The sequence below is a fragment of the Embiotoca jacksoni genome, unplaced genomic scaffold, assembly GCF_022577435.1.
Source record: "Embiotoca jacksoni isolate LCO1_2020_lvr unplaced genomic scaffold, fEmbJac1.0.p SCAF_5, whole genome shotgun sequence".
Taxonomy (NCBI): Eukaryota; Metazoa; Chordata; class Actinopteri; family Embiotocidae; genus Embiotoca; species Embiotoca jacksoni.
This window is the reverse complement of record NW_027185403.1, coordinates 5,483,240-5,505,499: the sequence shown is the minus strand read 5'-3', so window position 1 is coordinate 5,505,499 and position 22,260 is coordinate 5,483,240. Positions and strand designations below refer to the sequence as shown.

General features: G+C 41.9%; 2 protein-coding genes across 3 annotated transcripts; one reads left to right on the top strand and one right to left on the bottom strand.

The window, feature by feature from the left end:
- Positions 1-604: 604 nt before the first annotated feature.
- On the bottom strand, positions 605-6,547 carry atp1b4 (ATPase Na+/K+ transporting subunit beta 4). The gene is made up of 9 exons (XM_069170443.1): positions 6,364-6,547; positions 6,119-6,184; positions 5,245-5,461; positions 3,515-3,643; positions 3,273-3,377; positions 2,738-2,937; positions 1,947-2,003; positions 1,734-1,826; positions 605-1,652 (listed from the first exon to the last, which is right to left on the bottom strand). The coding sequence occupies exons 2-9, from the start codon at positions 6,179-6,181 to the stop codon at positions 1,491-1,493; spliced, it is 1,026 nt and encodes a 341-aa protein (XP_069026544.1). The 5' UTR covers positions 6,182-6,184; positions 6,364-6,547; the 3' UTR covers positions 605-1,490.
- Positions 6,548-10,341: 3,794 nt separating this feature from the next.
- Positions 10,342-21,017, top strand: tmem255a (transmembrane protein 255A). Of its 2 annotated transcripts, XM_069170739.1 has the most exons (10): positions 10,342-10,717; positions 13,382-13,524; positions 14,752-14,814; positions 16,418-16,507; positions 17,677-17,742; positions 17,916-18,004; positions 18,198-18,269; positions 18,634-18,796; positions 18,872-19,009; positions 19,561-21,017. In XM_069170739.1, exons 1-10 carry the CDS (start codon positions 10,651-10,653, stop codon positions 19,702-19,704), a joined length of 1,035 nt encoding a protein of 344 aa, XP_069026840.1. In that variant the 5' UTR covers positions 10,342-10,650; the 3' UTR covers positions 19,705-21,017. The 2 variants fall into 2 exon arrangements, with proteins under 2 accessions (XP_069026840.1, XP_069026841.1); XM_069170740.1 differs by lacking the exon at positions 18,198-18,269.
- Positions 21,018-22,260: the final 1,243 nt, after the last annotated feature.

Below are 22,260 nucleotides of genomic sequence, written 5' to 3'. Positions count from 1 at the left end.
TAGCGCCATCATCAACCATTCTGTGGTTCACGAGCAAATATCCGCGATACTTGTGATATTCCCTTGATTCTTAGCTGTAATCTGTGTTTTGCTGTAATTAGCAAATGTTAATGCCAACAAACTAATGTAAGAAGTGCGTGAACATTTATTTCATCTGCATGATTCCAAAGTCCAACCTCACACAGCAGCCGCGGTGTTGTTGCACCATTTATGGGTAATATGCAACCTCATAAAATACACGTATGAAAGGACAGAAGTCCAACCACAGTCATGTGAGGCGGATAATGCTGTACTAAAACTTCTGTCAACACCAAACAAAAATGTGGAATGAAAATCCATTGTAAGTATGTAACATTTTATATAAATGAGACAGAAGCTTAATTTTTGTTGCAGATTTCTGAAGCATCAGTTCGCATCTGAGTAAAACACTAATTCAGTCCTGTTTGTTTGCTGTTCAAATGTATTCACCCTCAAAAACATAATGTTTAACAATAACTATAATTTTTGGAGCTCTATTGAAAATTTCAGAGACGTGTTGAACGTGTCTTTAAAAATCTGTCGGCATCGATGCCCACTGTTAATCTCACTCAGAAGAGACTTAGAGTACATACCAGAACATTGTATTTATTGTAAGAACTATAATAGGAATAAATACAACATCGATACCAAGTTTAGTAGCACAGTTCAGGCAGGATTAATACTACCACAATATCGTTATATTTTTTTAAATGGTACAGACCCTTTACAAACTATTTCACAGCACAGTATGTCTCTTTATTGATCAGTCTTGTGTAGTATTTCATTCTCAAAAGCAAATGTTTTTACAAAAGAGAAAGTGGCTTGTGATACTTTTATCATAAATGTATAATACTGCTCTATTCAACAAAAATATAGTAATTGTGTATTTGCATTTATTATGTCTTTTTTTTTTTTTACTGTGTAAGTACAGTACAAGTCCTGCTTTCAGTGTTTGCATGATAGTTCTTTGAATTCTTACAATATACATGTTTGAAAAATATAATGCATAACAAATTAGTACACGTTGTCACACACAAATGTGCACACAAAACCATCATCTAACCTGACAATATAATAGTTCTAATTCTCTAATAATGTTTTAAGTCATAATTGGATTTGCATAGCCAGAAATGTTAACTATTGGGCAGTGTCATTTAGTTTGATTAATCTTGCTAATCATTACAAAATATCAGGAATTGAATTGTAACTCACTCTATGCACTGGTCGGGTGCTCAGCACTGTTTGTTGTGGGTGCAGGTGCCAGTCGCACAAAGATACAACACAGATACAACAGAAACACGAGAGTAAATACCTACTTCTTGAGGATTTTGTTTCACAGCAGAAGACGTGGATATTAAAGTGAAAGATGAGGAGAGGGGAAATTACATATTTCATGGAAAATAATGGTTCAACATAATTCTTTTCCTGCCTCGTTGTCACGGGAGCCTCCTGCCGGCAGCGATGTCTTTGCCTTACGCTCCGACATCCAAGGAGAAGGTCACACTGCCCAGGTAGCGGTCAGTGGATGAATCATTAATGATGCCCTTTCCATTCAGTTTGCATTGCACTTGGATGTGAGCGTCGTACTGCACTCCTTTAAAACGCACAGCCACCACCGGTGAGGAGTAGTTTACCTGCGACAAAAAGAAACACAGAAGATTAACACCTGACGTGTTTTAACGGCCGCTGTCCGCAAACATAAAACTTTCACTCACATGTCTGAGCTTCCCGTAGTACGGATAGTACTTCATGTCAAAAATGCTTTTTGGAAAAAACTGGAGTTCTCCCAAAGCTTCCGGTGGTCCTTTCTGAGGGATGGAAAAAAAAGGGTGACATTTTCTTCACTTTCACTTAATTAGACGACACGTTTGGGATATTTTCCGTCACTGACGTGAAATTACAACTAAAACCATTGGTGGTCACTGTACCTTTACTTCACAAGTCACATTTATTGGTTTGCCCATGCCAGGTAAATAACCAAGAATCTATTGAAAAGAGATGATGAAAAAAGTGTCATCATGCAAAGAAAAACAGAAAGACATGCACTTAAACCCTGTTTTATTGATACGATACACACACACACAAAGAATTTGTTGAATGAAATTATTCAAGCCACACATTTCCATCTAATCAAATCAGACTTATTTGTGTTATCTGCACATGACATATTTATATTTATGTATTTTTCTTTAGCAAGCCAAACATGTGGCTAGTTGATCTTTTTGAGTGTATTTTTGTCTTCAAATTGAACTCTTGTAGGCTAAAAAATGTATGTAACTTTGAAATTTCAATGTGGGGAAAACCTCTAAATTTCCTTTCTATGCTATTCTTTGTTTTGCACTAGTTGGATGTGCACATTATCCACCATCTTAGCTTCAAACTGAACTTCTGCAGGAGAATTTATTAGCTAAATAATAAAAAATCGAATTAAAAGGTTTAATTCTATCTTAAATGAAAAGAATCTAAAATGTTTCCACAACTTCACACAATGTTTACTTCTTCATGAACTCCTCACGGAAAATGTTAACCAAGACAAAAAGTAGTACCAGAATGGCTTCACGCGTCTTCATGTTCTCCCTCAAACGGCCACAAGATGTCGCTCACAAAAATAACTGAGCTTCAACGTTACAGTAACGCTCTGCTCCTGATGTTGTCTGTCATAACCATACTTTATAAAGTTCAGTCTTTTCCAGGTGTTGGTGACACACACTCGTCTTACCCGGTTCATTCGAAGGAGGACGCATGGCCTTCCCTGAGAATAGCCATAGTGAGGGTCCTGCAGCCCTGAACAGTCCCCCAACCAGGACCGCTTGAACTGACACGCTTTCCGCTCTGCACTCTCCTCCAAGTCGTCCTGCATGAAGTAACTGTCAAGTGCGCAGCGAATATTCTTCTTCTCCTGAGCACCGTCGTTATACGCTGAAAACGGAGAGCAGAGAGAAAGAGGCAGAGAGGGAGGGAGAGAGGGGAGCATAAATAAACCTTTGCGACAGCAAAGCGCTGCCAGACTCAGGCCTCTGATTAAGGAAGCTTGACAAAAGCTGGGTGTGAAAAAAAACCAGTACTGAATAGCTGCCCTCTGCCCACAAAGGGGCTTCCCTTCCCAGGATGCCCTGCAAGAACCGAATGGACAGAATGGTACAAAGGCAGCGAAGATGAGGATTAACTCATTGCATGTCTCCTTCATTTTGAACAAACCCAACAACCTCATCAGACCTCCCGGCGTTGACATCATCGCATCAGTGCTGACTTACGTCGTAGATATTCATCCATAGACCTGGCGTACTTCTTCCAGGATTTGCGGTCAGATGCATTAAAAGCAATCTCATGGCCTTCGAGGTGTGGGGCCATCGTCATACCTGCCAGTGGAGACGCAGAGACAGTCAACTGTGCTGAGACTCGAGTAGAAGCAACAGACAGAAGGACGGTCGAACGGAGAGAGGAGAGGGAGGTGACTGTGGAGGGGGTGGGGGGGGCGGACTGGCCTTATATTTACCTGGTGGCATCACTCTGTCATTGTAGGTGGGATGGTAGGGACTAATAGACCACATGAGGCAAAACAAACAGCCGCCAAACATGGCTGCAAGAAACACATAAAGTGCAGCGTAGAAGAGAAGGATGAGGCCTGAAGGGAGAGAGTAAAACATGTGTTATTCGGGTGAATCTTTCTCGCAAAAAAAAAAAAAAAAAACGGCTTACGTAACAGACAACGCATCTCTCAGTGAGTTCTGTCGGATCAGAGAGGAGGGACGTAATGAACCATATGAACTTTAATGAACTTTATGAACCATAAAGAGTTTCCAGTTCTGCTCAGACAGTGTGATCTGTCTGGACTCCAGCTACTGTCCTTGATCAGGACGGTCACTAATTTGTTTACTCATACAAAAGCACCGTCCTCCCTTCATGTCAGGACTTGAAAATAGCTCGTGTAGTTTTGGTATAGGACCCGCTGTACTGAGCTAATGTGAGAACCCCGTAACAAAGAAATCCTGAGACCTAGCATTGTTCTGCAATTTTCAACTAACAGTCCATTAGCAACTAATCAAGCTAAACGTGCTCTAAATTAAATGGCTTTTGCTGTGCGGGCAATTTCACAGAGGACTAGCTGCAGCCAGCCTTGCGTCCCCGGAGCCACAAAGGCCTTTCTGTTTGAGCTCAGTGAGAATTCTCCTAGCTGTCTTTTCACTCAGGAACACAGTGAACCTCCGGTTGCCATCGTAGTGAAGGTCTTTTGCAGCCATAGAGGCCCAGCCAGCTCCAAGGAGCTCCAATCACCCCACTCTGGTATTGTGTCCCCTCTTACACACTCGTCTCACAGGACACACAGAACAGACTTAAACTCAGGGCCTTTTCTTCAGCCGGCACACGGGCCCCACTCCTCGACAAGTGAGCACACACTGGTTATGTGGCTGAAATCAGCTGCGAAGCCCTGCCTGGGGATACAGCGTTTTCCGCTTACGCAAGTAACACACACTTTCCTTAGATGTTTTCTCTACACTCAGTTGGATCATGTTTGGCATTGTGTGCGGTGGAGCGGAGGGAGGGGGCTCAACAGCGTCACATAGCAACTACCCTGAAGAGGCTGCTCCATCATCATTGACTCAACAAACTCGTCCAGTCTGTCGCCTATGCCAAAAAAGTTTGATTGTACCAAAGCTCGACTTGGCAGCGAGATCTATGTAAAAAAAAAAAAAAAACTTGAGCATCTCTACGTGTTTAACTGCAACTGAGGGGCCATAAGCATGTTAAGTTCAGCGATGAGGTCGCCAAGGCTTTGGGAAAGAGGCTGTGGAGAGCATGGTAAGATGTAGAGGAATGTGATTCCTGGCCAATGCGAGGCCTGGAACAGTGCGCTCCCGCTGGGGACACGTCCCCAGGCAGTCTGTTTTTGTCGGGACACTCTGAATCGTCCATGCACCTATGTAAACATTGAGCATGAGGACACACACACACTCGCAGCACAGTGAGCAGAGTCGCTAGACTGGAGAGACATTTCTAACCCTCAAACTATCCTCGAGTGCATCTTTAAAAAAAAAAAAAACTTCAAACACCGTGTCTGCTCTTAAGCTTGTTCAAGATTAATCAACTACAATGCACTCAACATTAGAAATGTAGCTAATGGACACATGCAGTTAAAGACAATTAAGCACTTTTAAGTTTGCATTAATCCAAACGTCCCTCCCCAGAACCCAACAGCACAGACCCTCTACGTCTCCATCAACTCACTCCAGCTCTTTCCGGAGCGACCCATGAATTCGTTGGTCTCTGCATTCCACAGGTATTTCTTTAGGTCGACTATTTTCTGGTGGAGCGTCCTCTGGGGAATCGGCCTGCGCTTCCATCTCTCAAAGTTCAGGTCTTCCTGCTGTAGAGGCTGATGCTCGGCCAACTCCTCCTGCTCTTCCTCCAACTCTTGGCCATGTTTGAGGATCACTTTGTGAGGCTGGTGGAAAGGAGAAGAAGAAGAGAAAAAGCCCTCACCACACATATTCTAAACTGCTCAGCTCTGCAGTCAGCCTATTTTCTTTTCAAATTACTGCAGGAAAAGAATGGCATGCCTTCCTGATCCGAGTATGACCGATAATATCAACTGCCAGACAGTGCTCTGCATATTAATGAACATCACACTGATGGTCCTGTCCCCTGTTTCTGCAAATTATAAACCCGCTGGTGACCTTGTGGCACTCGTTGGGAGAGCTGACCTCCTCCGAGTGGACCCTCCTGCTTGGAGCAGCAGCTGCAGACAGCAGAGCTGGAGGGTCACTCTGACAGCCAGATGTTACTCACTGACTCTCAGCATCAACCGGCCAGGACACACAGATCCCAGAGGAACCACAGGACACTTGAGAGTGCCAGGAAAAAGTCACTTCCTTTGTGAAAGGTTGGTCTCGAAAAGAATTTGCTGTTAATTTCTTTCACCGTTACTGAAACTTTAAGGTTTTTGTTTTGTTTGTTTTTTACTGATAAAACAGTTGATTATTGAGTTAAAGTAAAAGGTAAAAAAAGACTTCAATGTTAGTAGAGTACATGCCGGACTTCTTGCAGCATCTGATTCAGTGAATAAAGAGAAGGAATAAAGTAATTTAATCTCAACACTTACAGGACTTGGATGATTTTTAAGGAGCGTCTCCTCAGCTCCTCCCTCTGTGGAACTGGGCTCCATATTCTTCACATAAGAAAAGGTACTTGTTAAACCAATCACATCCACCCTGTCCACTGAATTAAAATGACATTTTTACACCTGCAAACTTTCCACAAGGAGCCATCTGAAGAACTTAATCTACATCAGACACAACAAATAAAGTTGTAACGAATAAGATTTCAATGAAATAAAATCGGACATACCTGAAGTTTTCTTTTCAATAAAAACGCGAGTTAATTTGTTGAAAAACCCTCTTGACCCCAAGAGAAAAAAATAATATTTGTCAAAAAGTGTTTGGGGATTTCATTAGAAAGTTTTAGGCTTGCAGGGGGGACCGGTTGTGGAGAGCCTCCTTCAACTAGGCGCGCATCGTAGTGAATGAACGCTGGACAGAAAAACTGGGGGTGGGATGCAAAGTTCTTTTTTTTGGGTCCCAGAGACGTTTTGGCAGCGGCCTGGAGCCCAGCACTGCATTCTGTACACGCACACCATCAGCCATTGTCTGCTAAGATGGGCTAAGACTGAAGCAAAGCCTGAATACAATATTTATAGCTTATCCCAACACATGACACCGCCAGCATGGCTGCATACTGTACGTGCACAAAGACGCGCGAGCAAATTAACTTTATTTATTTAAATTTGTTTAACAGGGGGAGTTTATCTAACATAATTCATAAATACAATCAAAAAGTAAATCAGTCATGAGGTATTGTCCGTGCACATACATGCGCACTAATCCAGATGCCAAAGCCAGCCGCACCTCCACCGACTCCTACAGCAACTTTACCATGAGCTCTCCTCTGGTGAAGTTCAAGTAGTCCTCATCCCTGATTCAATCTGCACTCCGGTCACGTAACGCTCTGTTACCCCCATGTTAAAGTGGCAGAGAAGGACTTCTGAGGCTTTTTTTTTTCTTTCTTTCTTTCTTTCTTTCTTTACATGAAAAGAGAAATTGCGTCATGGAAAAATCAGTTCTTTTGAGATTTTGCGCAGCAAAAACGTGAGTCCGTGCGTGTGTGTGTTAAAATTGGTGTATTTGGTGTATATTACGTAGCAGAGGCCACAAAAGAACATTTGCAGAGAAGCGAAACTCACCAGAACATTTTGCAGGGAAACCTATGAAAGGTAGCAACTTCCTGCTCCTGTCTAATGTGTGTTTCTAGAAAACAATAGAACAATGTGCACAAGCCATTTAAACAGTCTTTCCTTTTAGTTAAACGCTGCATATTAACAAGCTGAATGTTCACAGGGAAAGGGCATCTCCACTGCAGCATGTTTCGACCCATGGCCAGAATAACCTCCTGGATTGCATAAGGCACAAATGAGTGGCTGGACCCCCAAAGACCCCGAGTTCATCTCTGTATCTCGTGTTTTTTGCGAAAATACTCCCCAGGCCACAGACCTGATGTGTGGTAATATTTAGCAATATGCAACAAATAAAACAAAAAACTGCTTTAGTGCCCCTTTAAGATCAGGTAATGAAGCAGGACCCGTGACTCTAACTTTTGTGGATATTGTCTTTTATTGGTGCAGATTCCAAAAACTCATTTCAAATCGCATTTTCAAAAACGAGTCAACATAAGGAACATGCTTCAGGGTCTCTGGGTTTTTGTGGCCATGTAGTGATCGTTTCCTCCACAGTTGGTACTCCAATGTTTTGGATGTAAAATACAAGTTAAATAAACAAACATTCTCATAGTTATGAATTTTTTTTTACATTTGAAAGTCAAGAGTTCAATAATAGCCTACATTTTTTATAAATTAAAGTTATCCATAATGTCCATTTTGGGGGAAAATGTTCTTGTCAGAAAAATGAATAGGATTTCTGGACAGGTTTATTCTGTAAGCAAAATGACATCTTATGAGAGAATAGCCTAAATATGAAGTTGTTTTACATCATCTGATAATGTACATCAGACATTATGATATTTGAACTGTCAGACAAAAGATATGGGTACCAAAGTACAATTATTTAACTGTGTAATTTACATTTTAGTTATTCAGCTGACAAAAATTTGCATTTTCTAATTAATTAAATAAAATGATATTTTCTGTAAAGTTATATAAAAACGTCTAAATATTGTTTCAAACTCTTTTCAATAGAGCCAAGAATAAAATCCTAGATGGGAGATGTTGAATCCTACTTAGTTATTATCTTTTGTTTAACGCTTCAAGCTAAAGCAAGGTCAGATAAAATTGCAATCTAGCTTAAAAACATAAAAAATAATTTAGAATAAATAAATATTTGGGTATTGGTGTATGTTATTTTTTACTTTGCTGACTTTTATTTCGCCCTGTTCAGACTGCTATTAAAAGTGCGGTCCAACTTTGTAGCTCCCTCAAATTTGAACATTACAAAAGACAACAAAATGTCTTATTTTGGACCAAAGATTCTCCAAAACTTCATGTTCATGAATGGATCGTTGTATCATTCATTTATTCCCAAAATATCTAGTCGCTCTTTAATGTAATGTTGTATTTGTGACACAAGGTGGCGCTAGATGCTCAGCCTGAGGCTGCCTGTAGCCTCCAGACCTGTGTCAGCTCCACCATTTTCCTCTAGTGGCTCCAAATCTACAACATAAAAGACATTAACGTACACAGTTCATACACATATTAACCCAGATTTTTTTATATTCCATTTGATATATAGCAGGCTGTCGCTCAAAAGTTGTACCCCTGCTTTAAGAGACAAACCCTCGAGTGATGTATGCTCGTGGCCTGTCAACAGTTTACTGTTTTGTTTTTTTCCGTTTGTTCCTCTAAATTGTATTTGCAATGAATTTAATAATATTTTTTAACTGTGTGTCTTGTCAATTTTTATTCATTTTGGTTTGTTCAATTAAATCAGAAGCTTTTGTGTTGTAGCTTGAAGCACATTCAGACCAGAGATTCATGACAATACGAAACTGTTTCAGATTGTTGCAGCAAGTTGGAGCAGAGTGAACTGGCCCCTCTCAGCTCGACTCAAACCAGCTGATAGTCTCGCCTGAGACTTAGTTTGTCAAGTTTCCCGTGGGCACAATAGTTGTTTTAAAAAATATATATATATTTAGAAGAGAGAACAGCAGCCCTAAACAACAGGCAGCGCCTGAAAAATAATTGACAAAATCTTTCAAGTTAATGTATTCATTTCCATGAGCCCTCTGGGTTATTCTGTTTAAAGGTTAGGTTTAGGGAATTTCTACAGTGAGTTAAAGATACAAGGAGATATTGCCATTGTTTATATATATATATATATATATATATATATATATATATATATATATGTACTCAAAGGGACAACCATTTTAATTATTAAACTAAGACTAGGTCGAAACCTAGTGTACACTATGGCTGGACCATGTCTAAGACGCTAGAAGGCTTTTAATTTGAAACTACTGCTTTTGTTTGAAAGGAATACAGGAAGTTGCAACATTCAGCACACTTTTGGTGCCTTCAGCAGTTTTTAGATGCCTGAGTGCTCTTCTAACAGTAGACTAGTTCTGTCATCTAAATAATGGAACATGTTGTTTTGAGGACAAACAACACTATTCTTCAAAATTAAGGAGATGTTGTCATACTTCAGCAGATAAACTGAATTGTATCTGCAAGGCTGCAGGCTCATCGCTGCTAGCAGTGGCTCTAACGCTGGCTTGCTGCTCCGACCTGCATTTATACCGTGTGAGTAGTTTTTTTTCTTCTTACTATGCTCTGCGTTATGCGTGCGCCCTTTTGGATCCAGGCCAACATGGTTTAAGGTTAACCTCACTTGACTTAGCCGCCGACAGAGTAAAGGCTAGTGGCGTGGCGAGTAGGCCCGAATAGAAACAGGTGGACGTCCCGAAGTGCATCCTGGGTAATGTAGTTTATTTGGGGGCCGTTATGAATCGCCCAGATAACCTGACATGAAGAGGACAGAAAAAAAAAAAAAAAAAAAAAAAAAAACTTGTGACTGTTGGCCGTTTGCCACGTTATCTACAGAGATTACATTTCTGGGAGAATATCAATTATATTTAAACATTTGACCTGTCATTTGTAGTTCACCTAAACCTAAACCAGCAGGTTCGTAACGGGAAAATAACGGCGCAATGTTGCGGCGCGTAACGGGAAACCCAGCTGCTGGCACTCGGTAACGGTACCGTGCAGTAACGGGGGAGTAAGAGTACTCTGTGTGTGTGTGTGTGTGTGTGTGTGACATGCGCACACGCAACCCGCAGCGGCACCAAGCGACCTACTGGTCCGACACCGACACACCGGTGGGGACGGAGACCGAGAGGCGCGTCAAGCAGCAGCGGGGATGTAACTGAGACGGACTCGGGCTCAGCCTGCAGGCGACGGAGGGCTGCTGTCAGAGAATGCCACGGCGGGCGCACGCACCGTCTGCGTTAGCTCACGACTCTCCGCCGTCAGCTCTCCGATTAAGATCGCGCAGCATCGAGTCGCGGTTGTCGTTTTGTTGTTGTTAATTTGCAAGAGGATCGGACCGCTTTAAACATCCTCCAGGTAGCATGCCTCCTCCTCCTCCTCCTCAGAGTCTGCAATCCAGCGGACTGACTCTCTCTGAAACAAGCATGGGTAGGTTTGTGTGCAAGGTCAGCGGCGTGTCTGCAGCAGGTTTTTTTTTTTTTTTTTTTGTAATCAATTAAATAACTAACTCACACTGCGGGCATTTTATACTGCTTCTTATAATTATTCGTTCGGTTGATATTTATTACCGTTCCCATTTGGTATTTCTGTCGGTTAAAAATAATAGCAGCCTCTTTTCTTTTTTTTCTGACAAAATCAGACTAAAACACTCGTTGCATCACCAGACGGATGTTTTATTTATTATTTTTTTTTTCTGGTCCAGGCCGCAGCCCGTCACTGCAGGTGCGGCGGCGTTGAGTAACCACAGCAGCCTGCATGGTCGGCTCTGATGGATGATGCCGCACTAACATTTTGGCAGGATGCTTGGTTGCAGCAATGAAAATCAAATCAATAAGCCATCCATTCATTTAAGCGAAAAATCTGCGGATATTTTGTTGTACGTTTCTGTGCAGGTAATTCTCATTAATTAGCAGATTGCGCCTGGAATATCAAAACTACACCATCTTGCCTTTGTGGCACAAAGAGTGCGAGTTTGCTTCAGACTTTTTGTTCCTTGTGAGGCGTGTGTGAGACGGAAAAGTGATCCCTTTTTAGAGCATTTGTCAATTAAGAGAGGAATGACTTGAGTGCTGCACACATGTATATCTATATTTCCAGTCCCCTCCTACAGTCATCGCATTTTTCTAAGAAATCACATAACCGAATCAAGACATGCGTGATTTTGAGTTACAAATCTCCTTTTCTGCGAAAATCCTGCAGAGTGGAGCCAGAGGACACTTGTTAAATCCGTGTTTTTCTGCCTCTCTTCACAGTCCCGTAGTAAATACAGAGGCAAAATTGTTAACATTTGTCCTTTGATCGCGTTGGATTATGTGGTCTTTGAGATGCAGGCATGTAATGATGTATTCTGCCCATATGTAACATGATTGTGATTACTAATTTCATTAATGCAAAACAGACACGTGTATTGTTTCAGTCAGCAGACCAGCAAAGAAACCAGAAATGTCTCATCATGGCGTAATGTTTTATTGTAATTTAACTCTCAGGTCTGGCGACTCGTTCATGTATTTCTGGAACATTAATCTCAGAGGCAGTGTCCTTCATTACGAAGGCACCAAATTTAACTGAAACCATGTGTTTTAGTGACCAAAGGAGAGGGCGTTTTCTTCTTGCTCTCCAGGTTGGAGCATCAGTATTGAGCTGCCATGTGGCGTTCACTTATTCATGCATTTATAAAACAGATCGTAGAGGTGACCCGGCCGATCTGTTAGTTTAAAACGGGCTGTGATGACAGGATGCAACAGAGAGAAATACGATAGAGTCGATTCAATCTTTTCTGTTGTACAATCAGAGACGGGTGAAAGAGGTAAAAATAGTTAAGACCGCATCGTAAATGACTTACCACCACATGCTGTCTCCAATCTATGAAGTTCACCAAATTTGAACATTTAAAAAAAATAATTGTCACCCACCAAATCTCTGAGTAATTGCCTTTAGGAGGAAGATCAGAGGACTGTTTTAAAGGAAGTGTATTCTCTGATGGCTGTTGAAAAGTGACCTTTTGCACCTTAAAGCACATGTTGTTTCTCGTTTATGGCTGTGTATGTAATGATTCAAGTTATTTTTGAACATGTTTCGGTTATTTGTCTACCGCTCCACACCTGTCAGGCCTAAATGAACAATAAGAGACACTTAGGAAAGTTTTGAAACACAATAAATCTCCTTGTCCGCATCACGAGGCCAGAGTGAGACTTCAAGACAACGACGATAACAACTCTACCAAGTTTGATGCAACACAAATGAACCACTTCACTGAATGTACCACACCAGGTTGCATATTGGATACAGCCTGGTCCCAATAAAGGAGCCTCCAGGATAGAAAGGGTTAAAGTGTAAAATTTGAGACATTTATCTAAATGAGGAAATTGGGATAAGGAGGCCTCTTGAAGCACGAGGAGAACCCTTCAACTTTTTGACTAGGATCAATAGAAACAGCCACCTGAATGAATTTATTTGTGTGAAATGTACCTCTTATTTGCACTTTGAAGTAAAAAAAAAAAAAAAGAAGCAAACTTTTTAATTGAAAATGTCCATTAATATTAGACTCAAACAGACATTCAGAGTCTGTTTTGAACAGAGCTTCATAATGGAAGGTTTCTTTTATGTGAGTGAAAACAATTAACTGAAAGATTTAGTTTCCATAATTTGTATCGATTTAAAGTCACATTTCATCCATTGCAGAGTTTTGCTGGCAGACGTCTTCTTGTGGCTCTTATGGTGCTGGGATACCTTTTTTTAAAGCTGATTTCTTTGTATAAGCCCCCTAAAGACACACAAATTACACACAAATTACAGGCCAATATTTTGTATATATATATATACAGCCAATTTGCTGTATCGTCAAAGCAGCCTGTGTTTTTATATGTATATATATATAAAACTTCCTCCGAGACACCTCAACAGAATTGTCCACCAATGGTCAGAGGGCCAGAGGAACTCCAGTCCAGTCACAATCCTCTTTAAGTACTTCCCTCTACACCAGAGCTTCTACTGGATTTTAGTTGCAGGCTCATCTTCTAATTAAATCACTTTTACTGGTCACGTCACAGCATGATGCTCGCGGTAATGTCCACTTATCTGTTGCACTTGCAGGGTCCTTTAAGAGGAGGAAGAGGAAATCCATAATCGTGACGGTGCTGCTGCTCATCGTGTCTGTGCTCATCCTCATCTTTGGCCTGGCAGCGACTACCAGGACGCAGAACATCACAGTGGGCGGTTACTACTCGGGCGCCATTGTGAGTGCACATTCACACCGGCGCGCCTGTTCACTGTCGGCGTTCATAATGAGTGAAGCCGAGAGGGTTTTACAGCGAGCGCTTCCCGCTCCTGGATTCTAATGAACCTCATTACTGAAGGTCTCTGAGGGGAGAATTTTCCCCACATTTATTATTCAGCATTGCTGTCATTAGATGTTGAGTGAGGTCCATAAACTTCTTTTCTTCATAGTACTCAGCTTGTAGCATTCTGCCTTACGTACAGAGCTGCAATGCCGCTCAGATTTTTAGTAAATCACGGAAATACGATAGAAGTCAGAGACTTACAATTTGTGAAGAGCAACACGCAGCGTTCCCACTGGTCATGGAGTTTCTGGAATATCAGAGAATCCTAAAAAAAAATCTACTCCGGACATGGAGATCATTTTTTTGTGTCATGGAATATAATGGAATTGCGTTTGCAGCATGTTTAAATTTTAGTTGCCCGTCGACAAAATGTAATATTTTGAGAAGAAGTATTTTTCTATAGTGTTTTTTTTTTTTTTAACTTGTTTCCTGAATGGTTTTATGGCCTTCCTGGTTGTCAGCAATCACTTCACTCTAGATGCTCTTTTTCTTTTAGTTGCACACCAAGAAAAACATGCCAGGAAAATCCCCCCCAAAAAAATTATAAACCTTTGGCTACAAAACAATGATTTCAAAGATTGGGTGAGTGGACGACAAAAAAGTTAGACATAAAGTTTGTAGAACTACCTTTGATCCATTAAGTTATGAGAGAGGGAGTCCTTTGCAGCCACACCAACGGTGTGAAGCATGCTGCCCACATCACTGCTCTGCTGGCCGCCAGTAGAGGAGAATCTTTAAACAGTTCATTAGTTTTGTTTAAGAAGAGATATTTTGCTCAGTTTATTGTTTATGCAGTGAAAGTTTGTCGCTGAAAATGCCTTTGAACATGTAAGTGAAGCTCTACAATTACTGGGAATAAAATGATGTGGCTGAATTTTGTTTAATCAGCACAAAAGGCGACTGTTTTTCACTTTAAGTTTTACGTCAGTGAAAGCCAGGGAATTTTACATTTGGCTGGGAACCCTGAGCAAGAGACTGAAAGAAGCTTTGACCTCACAAATCTCAGATGACTTTATACATATTTTAAACAATTTCTCAATTAGGCTTTATCAGAGCTTTACAAGACAACATTTTATGTTTAAATTAGATAAATGCCCTCACAGCCATTTTCTTTCTTTCCAGCTGGGCTTTGGCTCTTTTCTGGGAATTATCGGCGCTCATTTGATTGAGAACAAGAGGCAGATGGTAAGAGGATTTCTATTACCTCTGTGCATTGAGATCACTTTCAGTGCTTGATGTCTCCTCATCGCTAATCACAGAACACTGTTATTAAACTGAGACTCAGTCTCAGTTACCTTTTACAACGGCCTGCACAGCTTGATTATGTTATTAATGTGACAAAGCGAGCGGTTGGCCCGACGCAGCCCGATTGTCCCACTTAGCCCGAGGAGGTTCACGGTGTATATCGGAGCAAGTTATCCTGGACTTCGGGGGTGGGTGGGGATGCAGCCAGAAATAGAAATAGGGTGTAAGTGGAGGAGGACAGATGTCTGCACTGGAATGTGGGGAAGGAAACTGCAGATAAGCAGAGCAGGTGGGAGGTGGCGGGACGGGTCTGTCAGAGCAGAAATGAAGAATGAGTTTATACTGTGACTCCTTTTCCATAACGCAGTCGAGTTTGGATGCCAGTCAGCGTCGTGTGTATGTGTGATACAGCTGACTGATCTATGGCACGTTACACCACACTCTCCCCATAAAATGTTATCACATACAAAATGTATTGACATTATTTACAGTTTGACTAATTACAGTCAAACTGGGATGAAAATGTCATTATATAAAAAATATTACTTTGCTGCATCTAAAAATAAATTTCATAATCAACTTATATGCAAACTGATTTCTTGATTAACTAAACTATAAAATGCTTTTAAAAAACGGAAAAAAATGTCTGCGGCGACACCTTTTAATAGATAGTTTTGTCTGATTAACAGTCAAAAATGCAAAGATCAGATCAATTTACAGTGACATTGTTTGTCAAAACACCTGTCAATAATTTTTCTGTCAAGCAAGTAATCATCGGCAAATTGTTTCAACTCATTTAATTTCGTTCATAAAAATGAACCACGAGCTGAAAGGAGAGAGTCAGATAACTCAGCACCTGCAGAATAAGAGCTATAAACAAAGAGTGGTTATAATCAATAAAGCCATATAATTTACTATAATGGAGTATTGTTGATACCCACACATGTAGATACTATAAATGACTGGCTGATGTTGATTTACGGGTCCGACACCACCGGAGGACTCGAGAACAAATCACAATGTGCAGATCTGCATTTTCCAAAAGAATTCAGACGGTAGAGGTCCACGGTACCTCTAGCTGCTGCTGCTGCTGCTCAGTGTGTGGTGGTGTCACAAATGCTGCCTCCCTCCTGCGAGGCGGAGCGGCTGCAGACAGGGTGGGGTGACGTGGAATTGAACACTTGTGTTTCATTGAGGAGTGGAAGGAGCAGAGCGGGGGTGGGGGTGTGTGGGTGGGGGTGGGTTAAGAGTGGCCGTGCCTGTAACGGGCCGAGTACCTTGCCAGCCGTGAACATCACTGGATGAAGAACCCTCCCCCCCCCCATTCATTCATTATTACGCACGCACACTGATATACTTATGTGGAGGCACCCTGGCACATTGCAAATATGATGATGTGGGTGTACTTTGGTTCATTTATAGCCATCGAGAGTAAATCAAAGTAGTGCGTGTTTACATTGAGTTTGTAGTCTACTGTAGAAACCACAACATGACCGTGCGACGAGGAGTGATGAAGCTGACGCTCGTCCGTTGTCTTCCACAGTTAGTGGCATCTATCGTCTTCATCAGCTTCGGAGTGGTGGCCGCTTTCTGCTGCGCGATTGTTGATGGAGTTTTTGCAGCGAGGCACATTGTAAGTATCAGTGACGCTCCTGCTTATTTAACTCAACTTATAAATTATGAATATGGATAACGCTTATGCTATGTCCTATGACAAGCTTATTAATCAATGCCAGCCCCATTAAAAGCTTAATATACCCCGTCTGCATTAGACATAGTAAAACGTAGGCCCTTCAGCAAGGGCACTGCTCACATATGGCAGGCTGAGGCAGCTGCCGCACCCTTCCTCCGTCGGACAAATATATTTTGGGGTAGAGGGAGCTAATTCTCCATTACGCAAAGTACATACGAAAATAAATAACCACTAATGCACCCTTAAAACAATTATGCTGAAATAAGTTATGGCCGAGTGAAAAGGGAGATCCCCATTAGCAGGGTTTCATTTGGCCTTGGTGTCAGTGAAATGGAAAATGGATATTTTCCTTTCAAACAGTGTTTTGTACTCTCAACTCCAACGAGGCGACGTCGATCTGACTTTTTTTTTTATCACATTTATCTAAACTTCTGATGCAGATGCAGGGCTACAAAATTAAATGCATACTGACCCCAGTCATGATCTATATACAGCTGAATAAATGTCTTTTTTTTTGGGGGGGGGGGGGGGGGGGGATTGATTGTTTGAACCCAGTAAAATAAGGCCAAAGATAAAGTGTCTGATTGTCACAGCACACAGACAAAACCAACGTACAACACAAGTCAAGTTTTATTCACATAGATTGTGTCATCAAGGATCAAAGTTATCATAATAATCACAGCAAAAGCCAAACACTATACTGTATGATAGTAGGGTCAGGTTTGCTGTCACATGTAGATTATTGCATAGTTTTGTGACTTGGATTGTTACGATGATTATGTTTATTATTAAAAGATGATTATTTTTTATTTTGATCTTCTGCTCACATTTTGTTAAGACTTTTTACGGTACTACACGTGCAGCTGGTAAATAACCAGCTCAGTATCGCAACCAGCAGTTCGTAATCCAGATTTGCTCACTAGCTATCAAAGGGGTTGGGATTGATTGCTTCTGAATTCCCTATAATTATAATTAATATTGTAGCTATTATTTATACAGCACAGTTGAGGTCTTGTATCTTTTACGTCTGTTTCTTCTCCGTCTCATTGTGTATTTGTAGCTAGAGATGTTTAAAAATGCTCTTTTTTTTTTTTTTTTCCCTACTGCAGGACCTCAGACCTCTGTACGCCGGCCGCTGTGAGTATCACTCCAGTGAGACGGCATCTGAACGTGACGTAAGAAACACATATTTCATTCATCGAAATTCAATCGCCCGTTAAATTCTGCTCGAAGTCTGTCTCTGTCAGTGCTGCCGATACTCGTGTGGCCATGAACTGTATAAAGGCATCATAAGGAATCCAGATCAGGCTCAAAGAAAAGGGGACATGAAATAATTTCTGACCTTCAGGTGTCCTGTCAGACATCATCGCGCACGTCCTGCAACCTGCGCGTGAAGAGCAACACCTGCTACTGCTGCGAACTCTACAACTGCGGGAAGTGAGTACGCCGAGGCGTCGAGCGCAGACAAACCTCTGAAGCTCTCGCTTTGCACTGTTGCTGTGACTGTTTGAGATTTTTATTGTGTACTTTTGTGCCCGTTTTGTGGCAGCTTTTTTTTTTTTTTTTTTTTGCATTGCAGCCTTGATTGTCTTAGACCAAGAATGTTTTTTCTTTTTAACCTTTGTTTCAGAGAACATCCTCTTATGGGACTTCAGAATAAAGATGTTTTGAAAAAGTTTAGGAAATCATCCATGATTTGGAAGTAGGTCCCTTTTTTCTAGACCGATAATGCCCTTTATTGATCAACTCATTAGTTTGTCATGTAGAGTTTTTGATAAAAGCCATCGTAGAAATGTGTTGTAGGGCACCATTTCCTCTGCATGCCCTGTTTGTGTCCGCCCAAACATTCCTTCCATGTCTTCATCTCGGTGTCCCTGCTCTGTAGCAGCATTTATTGAATGATTCAGTGAAACCTTCTGAACTTTTAACACCCATGAATCAAACCCTGTTTTATGTCTGTCAACCGCGTCCCGTTGATGTCGGCGTGTTGTTAAAAGTTGCTGTCAAGTGATGTTTGTGGCTTGACTGGAGGCTGTTTCCCTCTCTGTCCCCACCCACTGGCCCAGCCGTGTAGAGGTGATTGGAGGCTACCACGAGTACACAGATGTGAGGAGCTGCCAGGACGTGGTGCACCTCTACCACCTGTTATGGTCCGCCACCATCCTCAACATCGTGGCCCTCTTCCTGGGCATCATCACCGCGGCGGTGCTGGGAGGCTTCAAGGACATGGTACGTGGAGGGAAGGACGCATGCATTCAAATCGATAGATGTAAATGAAACCGACACGGTTTGCTTCTTCTTCAGATACCCTCGGCTGCCTCAGAGAGTGCACCTGAACCAGAGGCGCAGGCCCCCTCAGAGCCCCCTCCGCCCACCACCTCTCTCAACTCGTATTACAACGCTGCCCCCTGCCTGCCGCCTTACACTGCCTACGACCTGCAGGTACCAGCAGAACTGCATGTTTAAGCACAGGATCATAATTAACTCTGGCTCCAAGTTCACTATTTCTTGATGAATAATTTGCATCAGGAAAGTTTTATAAGAGATGAAGTGTCTCATTCCAAAATGTTTAAACTAGAATTACCGCCTCATGCTTGTCCAGACTCATATAATACATGCAGTGAAGACTTTGAAGGAATTAATGGAATAAAGCTGAGTCTGAAGCAACACAGAGTTGAAGCCACGACAGTAGACGCTGCTTCGAACAGGGATGTTGCTGCAAAGGAGCTACAAATTCTAAAATGTTTTTACGATCTGAACAAGCTGGATGTCTGAGGTGACGTTACCAGGAAAAACCTCAAGTAGCTCTCGGTTGGTGAGGCGACTTCCATCAACCAGCAGTGGCTGATAATGAATTGATTAATAGTTGTGGTATATTAATGGGATGTACAGACATGAAGAAGAAATATGAAATATTACGAGACTTATATTAAAACATTAATTAATTAACAGTTCAAATGTCATTCTATCCGATGCTTTTCTTTGTCCTGCAGGGTTCCCACATGTTCCCCGACTCCTCAGGCCTGTCAGACGACTCCCAGTCTGGAGCCAGCCACCTGTGGCCCACTATGATCCCTCCACGCTACTCGCCTCCTCACAACCACCCCGACGAGAAGCCCCCACCGTACAGCCCGTAGGGTGGCTGCGAGAGAAAGAAAAAAAAAAGAAAAGAAAAAGAAAAGCACCTGAAACACTCTCAGGTGTTGTTTGATGCTGAGCGAGTGGTTTGATAGCGCGGTTCCTCTGGGCTCTTCTTCACAATCGTTCAGAACTGTGATGAAGAACAGGAGGTGAGGAGGAGGAGGAGGAGGAGGAGGAAAAGGAGCACACTAACTGAGCCCAACACAAGGGAGCGAGTGTTTCTCTCCCCGGGCATCACTCACACTCTGGCCTGCACTGTGTGTGTGTGTGTGTGTGTGTGTGTGTGTGCGTGTGCGTGTGCGCCTGTGCCTGTGTGTGTGCGTATGCGTGTGTGTGTGTGTGTGTGTGTGTGTGTGCACATACACATCAAGAGAGAGACAAACCTGCTCCAAGCCGGGACTGTTTACACATCTATCTGCCTTAATGCAAATGGACTTCCAGCGCTGCAGCACACCCGTCACCTCGACTGGTTCCGTGCAAAATCTGTCCTCCAGCTGCAGCTTTAGTTTCACCTCTCCTCAGTAGAAATGCTTCCTGCCTCAAGTGTCGCAGAAGACGGCGTCCTCGCCGCGGGGATCTGAGCTGATTAGCGCAGCTCCGACTCCTGACCAGCGTTGGTTGGTATTTCCCCCCAAAATCTGAATCCGCCAGAAACTTCGCATCTTTAGAGTTGCTGGCCCAATGGAGGTTAGTAATGGAGGTGATACATTCTCATAACGTATGTACAGCAGTATGATATACAGTTAGGCCTAAAGTATACAAACAGATCATGTCGTCTATTAATCAAATCTTCACTTTGGGTTAAGGAATATCCCGATCAGTGTGTGGTAAACTTTGCAGAGCAGCGTTCAAGAAGAAATAACGTATTCTACCTGCAGTAGTCGTTGAGGATACACAGTTAACAATTACACTCTGCACCCTATTTATTGTATCTCCACTAAGAGCTGCAAAGCATGTGTATGTCCGTCTCTCTCTCTCTCTCTCTCTCTCTGTAAGTAGTAGTAATTATCACATCCGAGAATGCGTCGTCTCCGTCGGTGGTGAACATCAGCCGGGCTGCGTCTGAACAGTCGGTGCTGGATTCACTGATGATGAGGCGGCAGATCGTGAAGAACTCAAGGAACCCCTCCGTCGCGGAGGAACACAAAAGAAATCGTGGTAGAATCTTAAAACCTGTCCGTGTCCATGGAAACAGTCTGTCAGCTTTAATCACGGCTTCTTCTTTTTTTTTTATAATTTAAGCAGCTCATTCTCAGGAGCCGAGAAAAGTTCCTTCCTTCCTATTAAAACTCGTTTTGTGTAATTCACATAGTGTGTTTCCTTGTTGTGTGTGTGTGTGTGTGTGTGTGTGTGCGTGCGTGTCATAATGCGAAATTTGGCCAGATGCTTTACGGATGTCGCCTTTGATGAGGTGCGTTATGTTTATTGCCCACACTCCTGAGATAATAACCATGTTTAAAGTTATACCTGCTTAATATTCAAATGTTAGCATTTTCATATTTTTTTCCACCGAGAACTGTGGTGAATGTTAAAGTTGTCGCAGTTCTCTCCATAAGCTTCGTCGAAAACATTTTTGATTTGGAAGAAAGAAGGGAATACATGTCCAAGTTAACTTTAGTTACACAAACATATGCAGTTCTTCACATCAATGCTAATCTGTTTATTGAAAAACAAAACCTGCATGATTTAATTGAATGACAAGACACACAATAGATTCCCATGTTAGCACTACTTTTACTTGTACTAACCAATCACTACCTTCCGACACAAAGGAAAAACAACAGAAAAGTAAAAATATTACCAGAAAAAAGAAGACAAATCTTCTGCCTGATTCAATACTCAGTGCTCTATATATATATATGTGGACCGAAATAATCCTGTTTATGTCAATCCTTATCATCACATTTGCCAAAATCTCTCGCCAACGCCAAGATTTTGGCATTAAATAACATTTGAATTCATAAACAAGATGGAAATGGAAAGAAATAAAAAATATACAGGTGTTTTAAAAAATAAAACAAAAGTGCCTAATTGACAAAAAAATGTAAATGTTTTTTTTTTAAGCCAATTAAAATGTGTATAAATGTTTATCCTCCCTGCCCAAAGACCCACGCATGGCGTTGCTGACCAAAACATAATGAAAAATTGATTTCGGATCATGGTTAACCATCTCGTACAGAATTAAGATTAAAATGGGAATGAAAATCATCGCGTCCGTTTACATCTGATCCTCAGATCCAGACTGAGCTTCATGATTGTGTCGATGATGGATCTGAGCAACCTTGATTTATGTCACTACGAGGCACACGTATCCTGGTTACACACAAGAAAAACGAATGGAGTGAGGTTTCACTCTCTTAAATAGGTAACCCCGTTTCCATTTCATGAAGCGGGCCTCAGCTGGCTGCTCGGGGTCATTTTTCGGATTTAGGCGGCTCGGCCTAAAATGTTAAAAACCCGACGGGAGACGATTCAAATGTCTAACGTGTCACTTTGTCCTTCAGCTGACATCTTCCGGCTCATACATTTAAACCGATGACCCAAAAAAAATA